At 38.4% G+C, this 20,255-nt stretch overlaps 1 protein-coding gene across 1 annotated transcript; it reads left to right on the plus strand.

Moving 5' to 3' along the window:
• Positions 1-1,131: 1,131 nt before the first annotated feature.
• On the plus strand, positions 1,132-20,036 carry ASRGL1 (asparaginase like 1). The gene is made up of 6 exons (XM_009888843.1): positions 1,132-1,318; positions 5,166-5,308; positions 10,466-10,620; positions 14,860-14,978; positions 16,927-17,037; positions 19,691-20,036. Exons 1-6 carry the CDS (start codon positions 1,132-1,134, stop codon positions 19,924-19,926), a joined length of 951 nt encoding a protein of 316 aa, XP_009887145.1. The 3' UTR covers positions 19,927-20,036.
• The last annotated feature ends 219 nt before the right edge of the window (positions 20,037-20,255 follow it).

Genomic DNA, 20,255 nt, shown 5'->3' on the forward strand with positions numbered 1-20,255 from the left:
CGGGCCAGGCCCGCCCCGGGCTGAGGCGATGCCCGGCAGGGCTCGATGCGCGGCTGAGGAGAGCCCGTATCGAGTTCCCCCTCCCCTGACCCTCCTTGAGGGGTGAGCGTAGCTGCCGGTCGAAGTAAAAATTTGAAAGGCCTCCCTTGCGGCATCCTCGGTGGTAATGGAGGCGTTTCTGCCCCACCTCGGGCTGTAACGCCCGAGCAGGGCGGGCGGCGGCTTTACCTGGGGCAGGGGGGCCCCGGGAGTGCGAGGGCCCGGGCGGTGGGTGGTGCAGGGCCACGGGGAGACTCTCTCTGGCGGGTTAGCGAATGGGATGAGGGAAATGCTGTTGGGTTTTGTTCTTGGCAGCCTCTCCAAAAATAGCAGGCCCCGCGAAAGGTGGAGGGTTTCCTCTGTGAGGTGCCCTACATTGCGGTAGGAGGTGAGGCTGCCTCTCCTTTGCCTTTTTCTGGAAACAAAAAAGTAATCGCCAGCACCAAAGATGCATAGCAACACTTTTGTGTTTTTGTTTCCCCCCTCACAGGAGGCTGTGAGCAGTAACAACAAACTGTTGACATCCAGGTTTGAATGCCGTGTTTTCCTCCACGAAGTACAAAGTTTTGCAAGAGGTCAGAGGTTTGAAATCCAGGCAGCAGAGCTGGTTAAGCTGTTAACTCAGGTCAGGTCAGTCGCCTTTCTTTATCTCAGGTTATATTACTGTACTCGAACGGCAGAGCTACCCATCTAACACGGAGAACAGTTAGCAGGATCAAGGGTTGCGCAGGCGCTTGTTTCTGTAATATTACCAGGCAGGGTTCATGCTAAATCATAAGACTGTAGAGGAACTAAGGCTGGAAGGGGCCTTCAGAGGCCACCTGGCCCAACCCCCTGCTCAAAGCAGAGCTGATCTCAAAGTTGCACCAAGTTTCCCAGGGCCTCCTCCAGTCCAGACTTGCATTAGGAGCTCCTTTGCGCGATTACTCAGCTTCCAAAAGGTAAAATGGTTGCCATCAAACTGAACGTATCTGTTAACTGGTGTGTAGGGCTCTGTCCATTTGGAAGGGAGCACATGCTAAAGATTCTTCTTTCCAAAATAGGCTAATTACAAGTGTGTACAGCTGAAATCCTTGGGAGGAATTTGGCAGGATGAAGCCTGTCATTGTGGTGCATGGTGGAGCTGGCCGGATCTTTAAAGAACGAGAGGAGGGAAGCCGCGCTGGTGTTGTCAGAGCTGCACTGAGAGGTTATGGTATCCTGAAGCAGGGAGGCAGTTCCTTAGATGCAGTTGAGGAGGCAGTACGATCAATGGAAGATGATCCTCATTTTAATGCAGGTAATTTTTCAAGAATTAAGTGGGTTTAGAATCATTCTGTATTTCAAGTGTTTTGCGTTGATGCTTCTGAAAATGCTGGCTGGCATTTTCTTTGAATGATACACATTGTAGTGGAGTAAATATTGGTGTCACAAAATAGCTTATTTCTCTGTATAATAAAAGAGCATAGTATGTACTGTAGTTTCTCATGAGTACACAGGCAGATGAGTTACTCTTTTTCTCATTTTTCAGTGTTTTTTACCTGCTGTTTCATTCTTGTGGTACTCTATTACTTTTTTGTAAATTTTCTCCCATTACTGTGCTGTGTATTCAGTTTTAAGACACAGACTCCTTAATGGAGGGTATGTTTAGTTAATAGTCATGTTTAAGGCACTTGTATATAATTTGCAGCAATGTTTAAGCCTTTACTATTGACCTTTACTATTGCCAGAGGAATACTGTTCTTTGGGATTTTAGGCGTTTTTCTCTTAGTTAATGCTTGCTTTTGTAAATAATACATCAGAAATAATGCAGTAATGGTGTATGAGTCAAGAATTTATACAGTTAAGGGTTCATAACTGGATTTCCTAACAATTAATGTTTATGTCAATAGTCACATATTTTTCTCCTGTTCGTATGACCTCAATTTTTTTTTTTTAATGAATTTCAGTGAAAATATTTCCCCACCCCCACCAAGGTATGTCAGGAATGAACATGGAAAGACAGACCTGTCAGTGTTCAGTGCTTTAGATAACATAGCTATCGGTTATGTGCACACTTATTTGGCAGAGAGTCTCTTTTTCCTTCTCACCTTGTAATTGAGAGCGAACGAGAGCTTTTACTTCCTACAAAACTTTAAGTGTTTTTTTACTGACTTAGGTTGAACGTCTTGATTTTTAGAGCTTAAATAATGAAGTGGACTTACAGGTGTGGTGTGTACTGTTATATAGTTAACATCACAGTGGCATTCTCTCATTTAACTTTTACTTTTCTTCATTTGTTCTCTAAATCAGTCACTAGCCTGTAGGACTTTATTTTGCTCAGGTCAGTAAATCAGTATCTATTTGGCCTTTGGCTGTCTTTATACTTCTGGGTTAAGTCTCAAAATATCTCTCTGAGAGAATTTAGATTTGCTATTTTAAAAACGCCAGCTACTTCAGGGCAGGAAAAAATCCTAATTCTTGAGAAGCATCTCTTCAGTGTGTTCTGCCTGGCATTAAGCATCCAGTGTTAATGTGGAAGCAACTTCAATATAAATTTAAGCTCAAAGATTATTTACATCTCTTTCTTAATCATTCCGTGTAAACAGTTGCATGCTTTCTTGGTTTCTTATACACTAGTTTTGATGGTTCTGTAGATCAACGTTATTTAAATGGGAAATATATTTTAGCTCAGTGTGACTCTCAGTGATGAGAGCTTACTTTATAATGATCTGTTTAGGCTCATTTATTGAACTTTTACACAACTGTCTGAAGCATTTGGGCACTTACCCTAAGTAGGATCACAATAACTAGCAATATGCTGCGTTTTTCTTACAGGTTTTTTGTAACCTTTATGTGGGATCTTGTCACTAATACCGCTTTTTCTGAGCCATGCTGTCTCGTAGCGTGCCATCATTGAACTGACACCTGTGAGCAGTGTATACTCCTCTAAAAATGATCATATGTTTGAGGATAGGACCTTAGACTCTACTGTATCCATTGACTGATACACAGTTATAGCTTAACATTTCGCTTAATGTACAAAATGCAATATGTGGTTGTGACACACTTATTCATATTCCGAGGTCTTATTTATCCTTAATTAAATGTATGTTATTTTTTTTTGTCTGAAGGTGTTTAATTCAATTTGTTCTAACAATATTTATACCTTGTTTGTAGTATATTAAATGAGCCATTTTTAGCAAAATTTGCTTAAACTGGACTTGAGCTTACCCTTACTCGAGTTTGACTATGCTGATCTAAATGGCAAGTTGTCTGGTAATCACTTACAGATACATCTAATTGTGTTAACACTCATTAGATACAGCTGCTCTCAGTAGCTGGTGAAAATGGGCTGAAAGCTATGTGAAGAGGGCCCTGATTAGAGTGGCTGTTTAAAACTCACCATGTGGTATTTATCTTTGTAAAGGAAAAAGCTGTTTTACTGTAATATTTTCTAGGAAAACACAGACATTGGTAGGAGACAACAATAAAGGTTGGGAAGAATTGGCACAACGATCAAGTTGTGTCCTTTTTTGAATTACAGGGTTTAACCACGCTGTATAGATGCATCTTGATGTAGGCTTGGTGGAGTGGCTCAGAAGCTACACTGTTGTCTAAAAATACCATTTTAGTGACTTGTGCTGCATGATGAAGTCTTCGAGTTCTGCTTGTGCTGAGGAAGTGGCCTTGGTTATATATCCTTCATGTGATCTCTTTGGCTAGCAGTATTAACTAGCTTGGAGTGAATGCTTCAGATACAAGAACTGTCATTATAGTATACCTTGCACACTCTTTTCTTCTCAGCTGTTGCAGGACAGAGGACAGATCTCTCTATGTGTAAATAGAGGGAATTGGAATGCTCCTCTTAGTACCCATGCTGGGATTTGCCTAATGTCAGACACATTCGTTATTTGTGTCCCCTTAGATTTTCTGTCTTCTCTTGTCTCTTCCCCCCACCCGCTTCTTTGCTTCACAAGTGAGCCAGACTTTTCTTTTTTTTTTTTTTTTTTCCAGTGCTGCTACCAGTGAATACCATGGCCTCAGAGGCAGGTAGTCCCTACTCATTGTGCTGGAAGGCAGGTGAAAAGACAGCCTGTAACCATAGAAGGAGGGATTCATCCTACCTCAGATAATCTGAAGTTTAGTATTTAGCCTTGCCGTAGCGTACAGGGTTTCACTGTGGTCAGTAGAATGAGAAATGGTGGCTATACAGCTCTCTAAGGCAAGTGGGATGAATTATTCTTAGAGGGCACCTGTCTCTCTTCACTGTTTTAGCTCTGTAAAATGTTCATGTCTTTCGACCAAAGCTACTGTGTAAGTCTGTGGTGTTTGTTTTGTTTTTTCTTACTTCTTTTTAAGTTTAGTCTTCTCCATCCTTATTAGCAAGGCTTGTGCACTTGACTTACAACTGATTATTCCCCTGTGATAGCTATTGGCATTACTAAAAAAAAAACCACTTATTTGCATTGTCTCATTTTGTATCTCATTAATTTTCAGTTAGGTTAGTGATAGCACTGATAATTATAGAAAATAACTACCCAACATTCTATTACCTGATTTTTATTTTCTTTTAATTCCTTCATCTACTGTTTTTATTTGGTAATGAAGAACTTGTTATTTCAAGCTTTTGTCACACTAGTGAGTGGACACTTTTATTCTGCACCATCAATTTTGGCAGTTTCTTGGAATGCTATGTGGCGTTAATCTGTTGATAGGATTGAACACCATGCTATTTTGTTGGGTTATGTTGTATCCTCCTTTGGAAGAACTGTAAAGGTAAAATACTTTTATGTGCACTTGAAATGCTCTGGGGGATAAAGAATTCTGTTCGTGATTGTTGGTCATTTTAACTTTCATACCTAGTATATCATTTTGGATGGGACTGGAAGTGTGGTTTTCATCTGATAAAAGTAAAACTCAATTTTAAAGTAGACATTGTACCCTGTGAGACTTCTGTTAATGGTTAGATTTTGTCGTTTTACTCAGCAGTGTTTCTGCTGTTTTGTTTGCATTCAGGAGATATTTTCAATAAGTGAGACAACAAACTGGGAAAGAGAAAGTTTGCTTGATGAGATCTTATAATTGAATCACCTGATGGTTAGCTCTTAATGATTTTCTTCTTTTTGCCTTCCTCCCTGAATTTTTTTCTTCCCCTTGGTCTTTAGGCTGTGGATCTGTTCTAAATGAAAAAGGTGAAGTAGAAATGGATGCCATTATCATGGATGGAAAAAATTTAGACTCTGGAGCAGTGTCTGCAGTTAAATGTATAGCAAACCCAATAAAACTTGCTCGACTTGTCATGGAAAAGGTATGCTGAATATGTACTTGAGCATGAAGCGTTTTTTCCCTTAGAACTTCATCTGGTATATTGATACACCTCAATGATGTTTGCGTAGTGCTTTAAAGCAGGAAAGAAGGGAGAAACGGATGGTAGTGTTTGGAAACTATGGTCATGACCATGAAGAACTTCTACTTTAAGGGGTTTTGAGAGGTATTTATTAAAAATAGTATTCCAAGGAAACATAAGTTCTGCCATGCAATTGGAAGCGCAGGGAGAAATTGACCTATACGTGTCGATCTCCTGTAGCTCCACAGCTACAGGAGGGTTTTTTTGTTCACTTATTTTTTGAAGAGCATTATGCTGTCACTGAGTCTTCTGCTTGATCTTGCAAGATTGAAGTTGAATAATATACTGTTGACTTTGCAATGACATGGAACTGAATTAAATGACTCAGTAACATATTTGTCGATGTAAGCAATCTTATCTTGTTCTAGGTAGCCTTCTCCAATGTGACCTAATCAGATGGTGGCCTTTGTGCAAAGTCATGGTCTTCCGGCAGTAGAACATAACATTAGCACTATGTGATGGTGACAGATTTTTCCAAGAGAGTCAAACTTGTCAGGGCAGCAAAATTATTATTATTTGACCTTCTATGTAAAATCGATCACACCTTACTTCACTAAGAAGTCCCTTTAATATCTGCCACAGCAGACTTCTCTTGTTTTTCAGAAATGGTGCAAGTGGTATGGTTCAGGATGGAGTAGCTCATTTATGTGATATGTGCATCTGTTTTACCATTACTAGGTTGTGACAGTGATCAAAAAGTTTGTGCTGTCTTTGGAGTTTCACACTTTTCATCACTAGTGCAGCTGTCCTATTGTTGAAAAGGGTTCATATTTGCCAAAACACTTATGAACTCAGAGGATTTATGTTTCTTTAACCTTTCAAAGTGACTTTTGAGGAAACAAAACCTGTTTTGGTGATCTGTAAAGATGATTAAAATGTAATTTGTCCTCAACAGGCTCCAAAGAAAATAGCAATTATTTTTGCCCTTAATTGGAGGATAGTTTTGCTTTTAAAATCAGAACTTTTCACTGAAGTATTTAATATAAATACTTCAGTGAGATGTAGGTTTACTAGAAAACTATGTTAAAATTTTGAATGAATAAGCTTTTTATTGGTTCATATGGGTTTTATTCTATCATTTAACTAGAACAAATAAATAAGTATAGCTGGTAGACAGCTTCACAAGACCAAATTTTTCAAAATTTAAGAACGTAGGTGGAGGGTGGAGAGATGTCTTCTACATGTTGGGGGGAATGTTAGTTTTTTGTTGGGGACTTTTTCTGTCGATAACTTCTTTTAATGCCCATTGTTCAGTTCATATTCCAGAATCACTGATTTTAATTTATTTTTCCCTGTTGTCTTCTCCATGACAAAATCCCATTTAAGTCAACAGGAATAAAGTCAAAACAACACTGCTGATTTTTGAAAACATAACTTTCCAAAGTGTTTAAAAAAAAAAAAAACCACAAACCACCCCCCAAACACAGACACACACACACAAAACACAAACAAAAAAAACCCACCACCTTTCCCTTGTCTTTCTTGTCTATTATAAGGTTGGTCTTGGCATTGTGTGGTGCTTCTGGTGTTCAAAAATGTTGAAACTAAATTTGAAAAAATCATAAAATCTAACTGTACAGGACCAAGTATAATGGTGTAGGCCTAAAACCGTGAAATTTTATGGTGAAGTGTATTACTCTTGGCTCAGATTCAAGTAGTTCTGTGTACGTGAGAAAGTTTAAATGTAATTTTTGGCCTAAATTGCTTGATATATCTTGAGATGAGCTTCTGGTGGCTTCTCCATCAGGTATTATAAATGGGTTTACCAAATGATGTTACTCTTCTGTTCATCTTGGACAGGAATTTTGGGACATCAAGACAGGATATTTCACAGTACATTTCAGAGTGTGTTTTGTTTTGCTGTGTGTAATTAAAAATATTTTTAACTTTATGACTCCTGGGTAATAAGACTGTATTTTTCCTGGTGTCCTAAGCATGTTAGGATGCTTATTTCCCAGTGGTTTTGAGATGCCTCTCTGCCTTAAGGAATTTTGAAACATGCAGCTCCCAAAACCAAACAAACCAAAAAACCCCTCCCCACCTGCTTGTAATTTTTATTTCCATTACTGTTATGGAACAATATGGGCTCCATCTGGTGGCCAGAGTAGCTGTTCTAGATTGTTGTTGCACACATTTATCCTTTGTGCTGTCACATTCTCACTGGGCTCAAACTTGTCTGCATTCATGGGGTAGAAGGAAGGATACCAAAATAATTTCCATTCATGATTTACTGTGATATTGAACATGGCAGCCTCTAGAGATGGAAGGCTTTTAATGCATTAACTAATTCAACAAATGCTTGAGAAAGTAGTTAAATTCCTGTTGAATTTTCCCTGTTTGTAGTGAACAAAAATAGAATGATATGTTGAAATGGATGCTTTTTTTTTTTTTTGCTTTCAAATGGGGTTTGTAATCTCCCTCAGCTCCAGCACTTAATTGGATGGGCATCTCGTGAGCATTAGAGCACTGATTCATTGGTATATGTGAACTGTGTGTATGTTTTCCCCTACTATATCATCCAGCCCTTTACATTAGGCAGAGAAGAACTTAGCTTAGAACAGAGACTTCTCAAGGCAAAGGTGCAATTTTTTGCTGGACTCTGTGCACTGCCAGGATTATTAAATTTTAGGCCAGCTGCAGAAATTTGGGGCATTTTCTCCCCCATTTCCCATGAAATTAACTTAACTTGCCAACATTTGTTGTTTGTTAGTAAGATCTCCGGAATCCTTTATTTATTTTTTTTTTTTTTGTCCTTTTGGATTACTTAGAATAATTGTGTCACAGAAAAATTAGGCACTTAAAGTTAGCAAACATATTCATGAAACTGTAGAAGAAGGATGAGACAGAAAAATGTGGGTTTCGGTTATTTGGTAATGTTCTACCAGCTCTTTTTATCGACAAGATATATTGAAGAGAAAAACAAAATTCTCCTTAAGATACCCTCTTTTCGGTGAGGACTTAAAAAAAAAAAAAAAAAAAAAAACAAAAAAAAAAAAAAACAAACCAAAAACTCAACCAAACCACCCTATTATAGGAGCTTATTCTTCTATTTTTTTTGTTCTTCTATTATTTCTTGTTTGTGCTGCTTAGGAAGGTGGGTATGTTATCAGAATCTGCATATGGGAGGGAACCCTTTGAAAAAGTTTTAAGAAATAACTTCAATTTTTTACAATAAAACTTTCTGTTTTTTTTTAAATTATTTAAAGGATGATATAGAGTGTCAATTGCTGGAGAAAGCAAGTGATGGAGGACACAGCCTTCTGATACAGATAAAGTCACAAGAAAAGTTCCATGTATTTCCTAAAAACAAACAAACAAACAAAAAACCTCCCACCAAAACCGATTTGAATTATTGGATCCTGTGCTTCTGGTGGTTTAGTGGCAGAGGGGGGCAGTATTGCACAAAGAAGTTGGGTATCAAGTCTAAGAACACTAGCTTATTTAAAAATACGTAGGTCTTTTATTGTCTGGTAACATCACTCAGCATGTAAGCCTGTTGTTCACTCTTTCACACGTACAGAGGACTTCTTCCTTGTAACCCCTTTTTCTTGTTCCCTAAAGCAGTACTCTCATGAATTGAGGACTTAATTTGACAATAAAAAAGCATTTCAATTTTCAGAAATGTTTGATGTCGGGTCCACCACATTAGAAACATTCCTGAAGTGTAGTCACATTTCCCGCGTCTGTAACTATCTGAAGGGGTTAGTGCAGAGGCTGTAATAGGCTTAAGTAGAGATCAGTGTCCGTGGGTTGGGAAGAGGTTTGGCTGGAAGCCTTCAAAACAGTGCAATGCTATGGGTTGGTCATGGTCGTGATTGCTTGTCGTTGCTTTAGAAATCAACAGAAGTTGATAGTCTGCAGCATCTTAAAAGTCCAAAGCTTTGAGACTGTAGATGTCCTGCAGAATGCAGCGTAACACAGAAATACCCAACAGCTGGCATCCTCGCTTCAGGCTGAGAGCTGAGTATGTGCCGCTCTGGTGCCCTCCAAGGCTTTGCGAGCCTGCTGCCTCCAGCATCATGTGGTTCTTTTTGGGCCTCACCTGGTACCTGTGTGCTGTGCTGCTGCATGGACATGAAAGCTTGCTTGAAGTTTGGTGCTGTGCTCTAAAATGACTCCATACTGTATAGTCAGACCACTGCTCCTCCAAAACCTTCCTGGGCTCTGGTGAACAATTAACTGCTGTGTAGTGGTCCAAGAAATTGATGCTTATTTTTGGACACAGATCTTAAATAAATAAATAAATAAATAAATCACATTTTAGAGCTCCTACTAAAGTATAAGGATTAATGAAACAAATTTATCTGGGAAGTTTCTTTAAAATAGGAATTAACCAAACTGTACAGACTTTGAAGCATGGATTTAACTAAGGTTGTTGACTTAAAGTCTGGTCTAAGTGCTTTGCTAAATAAAGGAATCAGAATAGAGCTTCTGCAAATGTTGTTAGAAGAGAGAGCAAACGTTTCCTGGTCAAACCTGTTAGAACAGTATTCTGTTCTTAAATTTGAAATTATAGGTCTATAAAAGTAGCAGCTAGTTGAAGGAAATATTTAAAATAAAATGGTTCAGCTGATGTTAAGAAAAGCTTTAGTGTATGGTATTTATATTTTTTGGTTAGTTTACGACGTGCGATACCTTTAAACAGAAAGGAATTTATTTGCCATTCTTTCCTTCTGGATAAAATCCTTCTAGATCTCTTAGTTAACTGGACGAAACACTTAGTTCAGTAGTGATTTTGTGATTGACTAGAAACAGTACAAAGAAGTTGCATGCCAAAAAGCAAATTTATATTTTTTTCTTTTCCCATTATAATAAGTAGTAAATAGATAAATGCAGTTTTTTTCAACTAATGATGTATGTTTGTATCTGTGTTTTGGAGAGCTGAAATTTTTTTCAGTTAGTTGAAGAGGATATAGGCATAGAAATGTAGAAAGTTTAAAACAAAATTTGTAATTTTCTTTGTGTGGATACTTCTAAAAATAAAGAGTGATTGTACAAAACTGCTCTGTACAACACAAAACAAGAATTTTCAGTTAATCTCTTGTCTTTCTTCTGCAGACAAAGCACATGCTGCTGACTGACCGTGGTGCACACCTGTTTGCTCAGGCCATGGGTATTCCTGAGACTCCAGGGGAGAAACTCATAACCGACAGATCCCGGGAGAGATGGAAGAAGAACCTTGAGCCAGATTCCAACCCTGAAGAGTTTCAGAAGTAGGTGTTCTGTAAAATATTTTTTCTTTTTAAATTCAGGTAATTTAATTTGTGCTACCTGTTAAACAAAACAAAAAAAAAAACCCAAAACAACAAAAACAAAAAACCCAAGAAAGCTTTAAGGCCTGTATTCAGACTTGAGAATACTTCAGTTTCAAGTGTTACATTGTTTGATACCATCTTCACAGTATGTCCTCAGTGAAAGTAATGAAAAATCAACTTTTCAGTGAATTTGCTCAAGTATAAGTGACTAGAACAAACTTGAACAAACTTGTTGATGTTTAAGAAGATTGTCAGTCACCTAGCTTTTGTGGCATTAATGGAGGACAAAGTTAGAATTTGTTGCTCTTAAAATCATCAGTTACAGAAGTGCATAAAGCAGCTTTAACAAACAGCAGGTATCACTTTTTATAGTTCTTTTCCGTGGAGGAATTGTGATTTTTAAAAAATCTGCTGTCCACGTTTTAAAACAAGTCCATGAAAAAAAAATTAATAAAGCTGATCTTGGTTAAGTAGATGATCAGATTTGTCTTTAAACTGGATTAGGTAGTTAAACAACATCAGATTTTGACTAGTAACTCCTTCTGAGTGCTGATTGTGGCTGTTGTTGTAGACGAGAATGAAAAAAAATGACCAAGAAGTTTAGTGTAGTGGGGGGTGTGAAAAGAGATGCTACCAGGTGGTATCGCACAATAGCAAAAAGAAAGTCACTTGAAAAATAAGCAAGTCTCATATAAAGTAGAGGGGAAAGTGAGGTGGATGGGAAAGGAAGGAAAATCATCAGGTGTCAAAAATGTTTTTTATGCCTGTGAGCTAGGCATAAATACTAAATTGTTTTGAGCATCCATTTGTACGTCAATGGTTATGGCATAGGAAAACACTGTATTACATGACATAAATGCTGTATTACGTGTTGGTCGTATGTTCTGTGAAATAGAAGTAATGAGAGAGGCAGAGCTGAAGAATTTGTGGATCAAAAGGAAGAAATTTCTTCTGTGGGCATGTTAATTAAAGTCCATTAAATGAGGCTATAAACTACAAGCTATATATTACTTTTAGTAAATAGCTAGAAGGAAAAACAAATTCAGGAGGCAAGTGTAAATATGGTCTTGTAAACAAAGTGAAGTTGTTCCTTGACTTAGTCATAGTTCATCTTGTATCCAACAGAATTTTTCTTTTCATCCGTGATCTATCCAAGGACTGTGTGGTATTATAATTCATTATGAAGAACTTTGAGGATGGCATAGCCCCTACAGCAACTTGGTCTCCTGAATGTATAAGTTGGAATGGTGCGGCATCTGAGTCTCCATTCATTCTTTAAAACTGCTTAATTTTTTTTTTTTTTTTTCTTATAACAGTGTTAGGAATCTTCAATTCCAGCATTGTCTTGTTCTGGAATATTTGATAATAGAAGGCTTGTGTATTTCTGAAAGGCTCGAGATGCTTTCTTGTCTTAGCCGTGCTGTTGTTTTTCTGACAACCAGTGCCCAAGATATCAGCACAAATTCACAAAGTTGAAAACAGGTCTTTTTTTATGCCAGCCCATTTGTTTCTCTATCGCATGTGGACTGTTCTTTTTTTCCTTGTTATGTCCACAGTGATAATGCAGAAACTTGCCTGAGGTGAACAGGCAGAAGGTGAAGTAGTATTAGTCAGAGGCAACATAATACCAGATCATACTGGGAATTTGAAGGTTGGTGTGTACTTCGCTTCCAGTCCTCTGGTCCTAACAATGTTGCAAACCCTGGGGGTTCACATCTTTCCAAGCAAAGTTTGGTTTCTCCAGAAGGGAGACCTTTCTCTTCTGCTAGTTAGAAGCCTACATTCATTTATGCTAAAAACTTGTGATTCCATTGCACGTATTCTCCGTTGCTGAGAATAAGGTGTGGTTTGTTTTATCTTCAGTCTCTCACTGCAAAGATTCTGACCGTACCTTTGTGAAGATTTGCTGGAAATTGCCTGAGAACCCCACAGAAAGGGAGTTGAGTCCAGCCGTAAGGTAGTAGATGGGCTACTAGCCCCTCTGTGAATCACAGTACAAGAGTGACTTGAGGAGCAACTGACAGCAGTCGACAGAAAACCCTACTACTGATGCAGGGCTAAGAGACAAAATAGCAGATGTCTTATTAGTTGAAATAGCAGATGCCTTATTAGTTGAAATAGCAGATGCCCTGTTAGTTGAAGGGGGATAAAATAAGTACATGTAACTTCGTGGGTAATGGATAATGAAAGATTTAGACAAAAGGGAATGAACAAATCCAAGCGACCCGTTCTGTATCACAGTGTATGCAGTACGTAAGAATAATTCTTGATTGAGCGAAATCATTACCACTAGTAGCATCCTCTGGTATACTACAGGTAATTGTTGAGGTTCTTGCTACTGTCCCTAACTAACAATAGAGAGGTGGTTATAATATGATATCTCTACTTGGACAGTTTTGCCTGCCTTGGTAATGTTTCTGAGTCAACTAGCTATGCAACAGATTGTTTATATCTTCCTTGACTTTGTTCTGAAGATGAACAAAGAAAACATGTGACACTGAAGCAATAAAAAAGTTTAAAGGAATAGTAAGAAATAGAGCGTAGTTGTCTATTTGCTCCACTGCAGATAAGGTATGTCAGACACGTTCACTTTGTTACTTATTGCCAGTTGAGCTCTTGTACCAAAACAGATAGCTGCTGTGTACGTGATCTGTGTACTTTTGTTATTCTCACAGTTGCTTAAGGTGAATACATACCTAGGAAATATCCATCTGGATGCACCTTTCTTAATTTGTCAGGAGGATCTAACTGTAGTTGGTTGAAGAGTGCCACATGAGCGTGCAAGAGAGTACTGGATTTACTAATATTCTTTTCGGCAAATCATTAGTAACAGATGGATGGGTGGGAAGCCCATCTGCACCGTCATATCAGTTTGAGATGAGGTCCGTCTCCACATAAATGTCAGAGCAGTTTGTAAGGCCTGTGATTCATCAGTCAACTTTGAATTGCTGTGAATGAAGTGTAGGGACTGACAGTATGTTATTTAACATAAGCGGGAGGGAACAGGAAGTTGGTTCTCTGAGAAATTGACTGTGGATTTCATGGTACACAAAGACTTTGTCTGACTTAATTATCTTAGATTCTGTGGGGTTATAGAGAGACTCTCACCAGTGCCCAGGCAACTTCCAGAGGTATTCCTGTTCAGTCACCTGTTGGTTGAAGGATTGTTACAAATTCTTTTCCTGTGTGGAGGGATTTAGATTTTTTTGGTATACATCTGCTAACCAGATAGTCTTTTATGTTCCTACATGAATTGCCAAGATTGGAATATGTGGACACTCAAACTGTTGCTTCTCAGTAATGTCTTGCTTCTCAGTGCAGCAACTGTTACAGTAAGTTACAATAGCCTTTTTTTGTCCAAGTATGAATACACGCGTACGTTTCAAGCAGCCTATTTTATGTGACTTTTCTGTGCTGAAGAAATAAAGCAGTAGTTGAGACTTCTATTTTCTTCAGTGCATGAAGATTTTGCAGCTGATGTGTGGTTTCAACAGATTCTACTGGCCAAGTGATTTAAACCTCAAGATTGCGTAGTTGAGTACAAAGATGAAAATATGTATCAATGATGCATTGTGAACAATGCTACTTGAAAGGCACTTAAATAACTTTTCTGTTTGTTTCTTTTTTTGTGGCATTCAAACATTTAGGGGAATAAGGAAGAGGAAAGAGGAGGAACAGGAAGGAAATGATTCCGTGCATTCATAACATTACTTTCCTTTTCTGTATTCACTCATTTACGTGCATTGTCATTAATAATTCCGGTTAACCTCCCATTGAGACAGTGGAGACAATCCTTGCGTCTTTGAGTTGCCGTTTAGGAGAAAGTTGTGTGTCACAGCCAAAAAACTATTCCAGAACTGATGGCTAGAAATATTTCTGCCCTTTTGTGCTTTTGTTTTGTGGGTTTTTTCCTCCCCAAGTTGAAGTTTCCATGCTATGAAGGTAAACAAGTCATGGGGGGAGACAAAAAACAAAACCCAAGTGTTTTCTACTCTATTAAATATAAAGCTGTGAGAATTGTTGTATATTGCTTTTTATTTTTGTAATGAGAAGCATGGTAAAAATAGCTTTATGATGAGCAGTAATTTTTTTGCAGTAATCTTTTTTTTTTTTAAAGCTACCTGGAAAATAAATGCAACATGCTTTGGCAGGTATGCCTTAATTCTACCTAATTTTGTAAACTGTTTTTCTTGGCAGAGACCTTGGAACAGTAGGTGCTGTTGCTATAGACAGTGAAGGAAATGTAGCTTGTGCAACATCCACTGGAGGACTCTCTAATAAACTAATTGGCCGTGTTGGTGACACAGCGTGCATAGGTATGGGGTGTGGGGTCTTGCCTCTCATTTTTTTGAGGTCTATCATTTAAAGGAAGAAAAAAATAAATAAATAAAAAAAAGTATTACACATTCTCCTTTTCTTTAGTGAAATGAAAAATAAATCCTGGTACAACTGAAACAGAGGTCTAACATTCAAATGTATCAAAGTTCAAGCTCCTTAACACAACATGGAGATTGCAAGTAAGGATTGGAAGTAGAGGTGTAGTGCTGTCATCATTATCATCATCCAACATTTTTCTGTCTGGAAATCTGAGATGGGAATTTCTTTTTTCTGTCATTTACTGAATGCTAACTTTTTTTCCCTGTGTTTCCTTTCTGTTCATTCTGATAAAGCTCTCCTTTTGTACATCTATGCTTACAGCTAAGTCAAAAAATGTAGCCTGTTCCATACTAAGATGCTGTTTTCACGATACTATGCAAGTAGGTGTAATTGTAGTTACTGTTTGTTATATCAGTTAGCCAGAATGTAAAATGAATGACAACTTTGACTAAATTCCTGTTCTTAGAGAGCCATGATAGGACTGCCTCGAAGCCTAATGGATGCGGTGTGGAATAAAGGAAATATTTTAAGAGATCTCTTATCCAAGTATAAAGAGACACTTGAAATCCTTTCCCCAGACTTCTTCCTCTCGTGGGACAGACTTGCCATTTGATTGCTTTCAGGGTTCTACCCTGAAATAAGTGGTTTTAGTAAACCGTGTTCCAAACTCCAACTGCTGTTGGCAGTACATGATTATTATAAAACTAATATTAACTTTCTCTTGCTCCCTAAGTCGCTAATATTTGGTACCCTCTGCATTTTTACTACGTTTTTCAGCTTCATTTCTGACTGCAGCTTTCTGACTGCAAATACCCTTCTCTTACGTAGATCATATTAAGGGCTCCTATAGTATGGGGAGGCAGGTCTGTGAAACTGGGCACTGTTGAGTGTATTGCTTGTAACTTTCACTCTCAGTAGACATCTGCAGGATTGGATACAGAAATGCCAGCTGTCCCTTTAAATATTAGAGCCTTTTGAAAGGGGGCTTTGACAGACTGATTGTGGCAGTGTTTTACCACATGTAAATCGGGGTCCACTGAAGTGGTCTGATCTGATCAGGAAAGTACAAAAGGGAAGAAACTTTCACTGGTGTTCTGCGCCCCCTTCCCCTCCCCCAGTACCTCGTTTATAGTTCTGTGGTATGTTCCTCCCCAGCTCCTGGGAAATATTTTTCTTAGGAGATGTGCTAGAAACACGGGTGTTGAGCAAGCGGAAGCTTGGTGAAGAACAGGGTGTGGAATGTGCCAGGAAAACAAGGATGGGAGTAAAAAAAAAAAAAAAAAAAAAAAAAATTAATGGGAGAGGTGGGTAGGAGTCCAACAGAAGAAACACACTGCTTGTGGTGAGGACTTGCAAGATTCTTCAGGGGTGCTTCATGATGCCTCACCAGAGCCCAGGCTCTTCAAATCTCTTACCTGTTTTTGCGAAGATGTTCCCCTCAAACTTTGGTGAATTGACCAATGTCCTCACAAGATCTTCTTTCATATCTTCTCAATTGGTAATGTTGTGTGACCTGGCATTTTGTACCCCATCGCTATCTTGCTGATCTTCAATATACCATCCCCTGCTGTTCTGGAAAATGTTTTTGCCCATCTCTGTGAAGTGTTGGCCTGCTTCTGCTTGTTGTACCACAAGCAGATCACTAGGCTTCTAGCTCTCTCAGCTTGGCAACTTACTTCATCCAGCTGTTGCTGATCTCTTTCATATATTTTCACACTGAGGCAGAAATGAGAGAGAAGTTAGTTAGTGACACTTTACTCCCAGAAGTGCACAGAATTGCTGGACCTTTAGAAAGAAATGTTTGGTACCTGTTTTAAACAATGTAGAGCTTGTAAATTGTATTACAGAATATTGTCGCCTTTTTTTCTTTTGTCCCCCTCTGAAAAGGAAGTGGAGGTTATGCTGATAACCGTTCTGGTGCCACTTCAACCACAGGACATGGGGAGAGCATTATGAAAGTGGTGTTAGCCCGACTGATCCTCTATCACATGGAGCAAGGTATATTCCAAACTTCCTGTTAACTGAAATAATGAGGATAGGAAACATTGCCTAATGACAGGTTTCGTTTTATGTACTATCATCGTAGAGCAGTTAGAAGAGTTGCTGCCAGGGGTATGTGGATGGGTCACCTGTCGGAAAACAAAACAAAATCCTAAAGTGTTAATGAAGCAAAAATAGCCTTAAGTGGACAGAAATACCTATGCTGCTTGATGTTTAATCATGCTTTAGATCAATGTACATTGAAAGACATTATTGCCTGCTTTGTTTAACTGAAGTTCTCTTTAATATTTTTTTCCCCATTTTAAACTAAAATTTTGTGAAATAGAAAACAAGTAAAAGCAAGATGTATTTCAGGAAGCAGTAGGGGAGGGCTAGAAATAGATAATCAAAGCTGAAATAAGAAAGCATATGATATCACCTTTCTAATAAACTGCAAAGGTCTTTATTTTAACAACTCTGATTATAGCAACAGAAACACTTTTAAGACATTTTAACTATGATTTAAATTTTCATTTTGTATTGGAAAATATACTAAACTGACTGGGTGGGTATGTAGTAAACAGCTGACACAGTATGTCTTATGTGACTGTAATATAATCTGACTGTGGGATGACCCTTTGGAGCTTTACCTTCATGGGTTAGTCTGTCATCTAAACCCTTGATTATATTACAGCCTGTAAACATAGCCAGACAACGTACTTATCTTGTATGCAGTTGAAGAATCATTAATATAGATATCACCTTTATTTTTAGAAAGCCATAGCTTTTGGGCAGTACAGTGTAACTTACTTTGAGATCAATTGAACTGGAAATAGTTGGAAAACTTTCAGTTTATGTTTTCATTGGAGAGGCAGTAAGCAGAGAGACAAGTAACAGCTGAGAATATTTCTCTTATGCTTTATAGAGCTGTTTGCATATAATGAGTGCATTTCTCTGTAAATCTCTTGGCTAATGTGATAGTTGTAGCATAAAATACAACCTACAAGTTATTTCCCAAAGCTCTAAAACATTACGATCTCCCCTTACCCTCTATATTGTGACCCTCAGTATTCAGTTTGTGAATGGCCTTCCAAGCTGTATTTAGTCTAAACTGTATAAACCAGTTTCTTCTCTGGCTTGATGTCAACTGCATCGCAAAGCCTATGCATTGATAGCAGTTATCTGACTTGTGATAAATCAGTATGAAAGGCAAATGAGGCTCAAATTAAAATTTCTTTTTTTTTTTAAAGATAAAAAAAATGGAACCCACATGTGTGCATGTTTAATTGGTTTGCACTTGTTCACCCTGCCTGTGCTTGCTCTACCTTCATTCATCCTGCCCAGAAGTGTAACTCAGCTGCCAGGAAAACACGTCAGCAATAGACCTTTTTTTCCATGTCCCCCTCCCCCACCCCCTCTCCATGTTTCCATGAAGGTGCTGAAAACAAACCCTCAAGTTATTATAACTTTTTGAGTCCTTGAATGGTCAATTGAAGTTGCAGATTTAAGAACAACTATAGAGCTCTTTCATAATGCAGTTCAGCTATTCAGTAATGCACATAGAAAATATCTTCTTTCAGACCAACTCTGCAAAATTTACTTTCATATTTCAGGAGTGAATTGCTTTGCCAGTCTTAACAGCTGTTGGAATCTCTGTCTTATGGTGGCAGCTGTTGTCTTGATGAAAAATCAAACAGTGAAATACTGACCCTTTGAAGTCAGTGCCACTGACTTGAATAGTCACAGTGTCACCCGTAACCTCAGAGAAAGGAGCTTTATCCTGTCAGTCAGCAGTGCTGTGAATAATTCTGACTCTGCTGGTTTTGTTCGGTTTTAACTAAAATTTGCAGGGAAGGCATGAAGGTCAGTTTTTGTTCTGCAACCTAAGCTGCATAACATTACCGATGGTATATATCTTAGAACAATTAGGCCAAGCCAACTGCATTCCTGAATATATATTCAAACTTGTAGTGAACAAATATTCTGCAACTATTACAGGCCTGTGTGTATGATGCACACGTTAACTTTGGATTTATTTAGAAAACATTCCTTTCAATATGAATTAAGTGTAATGAAAAGATAAAGTTGCTCTGCCGGTCCTTTCTCTGATGTCTAGTAGATTGAGTCCTCATTGTGCCTGATACTTTCAGAAGTTTCGGGAAGAGCAATGCTGATGTCTGCTTTTGATAAATTATGGCAACATGAAGTACATGCTTTGAGCTCCATTGCAGCCAGTGGACTTGGAACATAGATGACTGAAATTTCTGATTGTTTTAATGTGTTGTTTTTTTCCAAATTGTAAATGCTTAGACCTAGCTTGTGACAAACCTTTGGCGCAAAGCTTGCAGATTGGCATTTTTCCCTTCAAATGATGGCATAAGGAATGTTGTCTTCAACACAGAGTTGAGTTAGTCTGTATCAAACACTGAAACTGAACTACAGTCTGAAGCTATTTAAATCCTGTCTTTGTAGCAGCACCATACCATAGCAGCTATTAGCAACTGTTCAGAGCCTTCCTGTAAACAGTTCCTTTGCTACACTGGAAATTTCTTGCAGTTTAGTTGAAGGAGTTAGATTTGGCTGGCTTTGTGGGGAGGGGTGAAACTTGAAAGGGAATTTAAAAACTTATTTCAAGACATATACCATGAAGTTATCTTGTTGTTCTTTTCAGGAATGTCACCAGAGATGGCTGCTGACACTGCATTAGACTACATGAAGACACGAGTTGGTGGCTTGGGGGGTGTCATTGTTGTTAACAGTTCAGGAGAGTGGGCGGCAAGGTTCTCCACCAAGCAGATGTCCTGGGCTACTGTAAAGGATGACCAGCTGCATTATGGGATTTATGCTGGGGAGAGGCATACAAAATCTGTTGATGAAGCACTTGCATCTGAAAGTGCGAGATTCTGAAAATGACGAAACATCGACTGAGGAAGAATTAAGATCTCCAGTTTTTGCTGGATGACAGTTGATTTAATTTTTCTGAAAGATCTGTACTCTTTTGATTGGGTCACAGGCATCGCCATATTTATAGTCAAAATTAAGTCTGGACATAGTCCTTCAGTGGTCATGGATATATGTATAGTGTTTATTAATACCTTCAGGAAGTCAGGAGATCCTTTTCTGGATAAGAAAGAGAATGGTCAGCTGGTTTCTCAGTTAGCACGCCTTAATGCTGCATTAAAGGGAGTCTGAGTTTCAGTATTACAGGAACTCCTTTCCATGCCCATTCTCAAAGA

Source organism: Charadrius vociferus, unplaced genomic scaffold (assembly GCF_000708025.1).
Source record: "Charadrius vociferus isolate BGI_N301 unplaced genomic scaffold, ASM70802v2 scaffold247, whole genome shotgun sequence".
NCBI lineage: Eukaryota > Metazoa > Chordata > Aves > Charadriiformes > Charadriidae > Charadrius > Charadrius vociferus.